This window comes from Brachypodium distachyon, chromosome 3 (assembly GCF_000005505.3).
Source record: "Brachypodium distachyon strain Bd21 chromosome 3, Brachypodium_distachyon_v3.0, whole genome shotgun sequence".
NCBI lineage: Eukaryota > Viridiplantae > Streptophyta > Magnoliopsida > Poales > Poaceae > Brachypodium > Brachypodium distachyon.
This window is the reverse complement of record NC_016133.3, coordinates 28,471,408-28,472,830: the sequence shown is the minus strand read 5'-3', so window position 1 is coordinate 28,472,830 and position 1,423 is coordinate 28,471,408. Positions and strand designations below refer to the sequence as shown.

The 1,423-nt window shown below is 50.4% G+C and overlaps 1 protein-coding gene across 1 annotated transcript; it reads left to right on the top strand.

Annotated features, from left to right (window-relative positions):
• Nucleotides 1-257: 257 nt before the first annotated feature.
• LOC100843180 (ethylene-responsive transcription factor ERF096) lies at nt 258-623 on the top strand. Its single transcript, XM_003573935.1, has one exon. The coding sequence runs from the start codon at nt 258-260 to the stop codon at nt 621-623; it is 366 nt and encodes a 121-aa protein (XP_003573983.1).
• Nucleotides 624-1,423: the final 800 nt, after the last annotated feature.

Here is a 1,423-nt window from a genome sequence, read left to right as displayed (position 1 = left end):
GCCTGCTAGGTTGGCTTTGTGACGGATACTGCTAACGAGTCAATATACATGCATGATACGTACTGTACTAACGAGTAAAGAAATACATGCAAAAATACGTACGTACATAACGTATATACCAGCCCGGTCGACGCTCGATCTTGCTATAAATAGCAGAGCACTGCGCAAGGTAGTCAGTCACATGCAAAGAGCTTAGCCTGTTCGCTGATAGCTTGAGCGCTCTCTCTCTTTCGCCGATCAAGGTAGCCAAGCTAGGGATGGACGGAGAGAAGAAGGATGGCGGCACCGCCAAGTACCGCGGCGTGCGGACGCGTCCGTGGGGCAAGTTTGCGGCGGAGATCCGCGACCCGGAGCGCGGCGGGGGGCGCGTCTGGCTCGGCACGTTCGACACGGCCGAGGAGGCGGCGCGGGCCTACGACCGCGCCGCATTCGCCCAGAGAGGCGCCACCGCCGTGCTCAACTTCCCCCGCGAGGCCGGCTCCGGCTCCGGCTCGTCGTCGTCCGCTCCGGCGGGCGCCGGCAGGGGGAGGGGCCGCGCGGACACCGGCAAGATCGAGCTCGAGTGCCTCGACGACAGCGTTCTGGACGAGCTCCTTGACGAAGACAAGTATGGTGGTAAATGATCGTCATGAGAGCGCGCGGGGGCGCATGCAAGCATGCACAAGGAAATTAAAGGAACGATCACTGCGTACACAAATACACGTGCATGAACTATATACAGTGAAATGAACTATACAAACATGGATGCATGTCATAATACACACAAAACCATTATCTATATGAAGCTCTAGCTTAATAACACTCTCATGAACAAACAAAAAAAATCCGGATACAGTATAAGATCGCAATGCTACAACATTTTGTGATATATATATACTCCGTGTGTAGCTCGAATGGAGTCTGTTGTGGAAGACACCGTTGATCCGCGAATGTAATTCTTTTCTCAATGTGCATGGCAGTGGACCAATTACATTTCCAGTAATCTTCCCTTGGAATCTTTGGTCCTGTTGGGAATTACTTTTTTTGGAGGAAACCTATTGGAATATAATAGAGATTCCTGGGATCAATTACTTTTGCCCATTTGGAACATAGGAAACGTCGATTGAAATTCCTCTGGAATATTGTAGCTATCCCGTGATTTCATAGGAAAACATCCAATGAAACCTCTTGAAAATTTTCCTGTAACTCGAACGCGCGCGCATGGTTCTACCCTCGCCAAGAAAATCTATTTACAGGAAAATCTATTTCCTGTAACTCAAACGCCCGCACGCATGGAATATTGCAGCTATCCCGTCAACTATGAGGCGCCTGTGGTGACTTCATCAATCTCAAGATCCCGGCCGGCTCAATCTCTCGGAGGTGCTCATAGGAATAAGGTTTGCGTGCGTGCGTTCATAGGGATGAGTATGCGTGTGTGTTTGTA

Bases quoted from the DNA above. Each gene is read 5' to 3' on its own strand.
- LOC100843180 (XM_003573935.1), top strand. From the start codon at position 258: ATGGACGGAGAGAAGAAGGATGGCGGCACCGCCAAGTACCGCGGCGTG.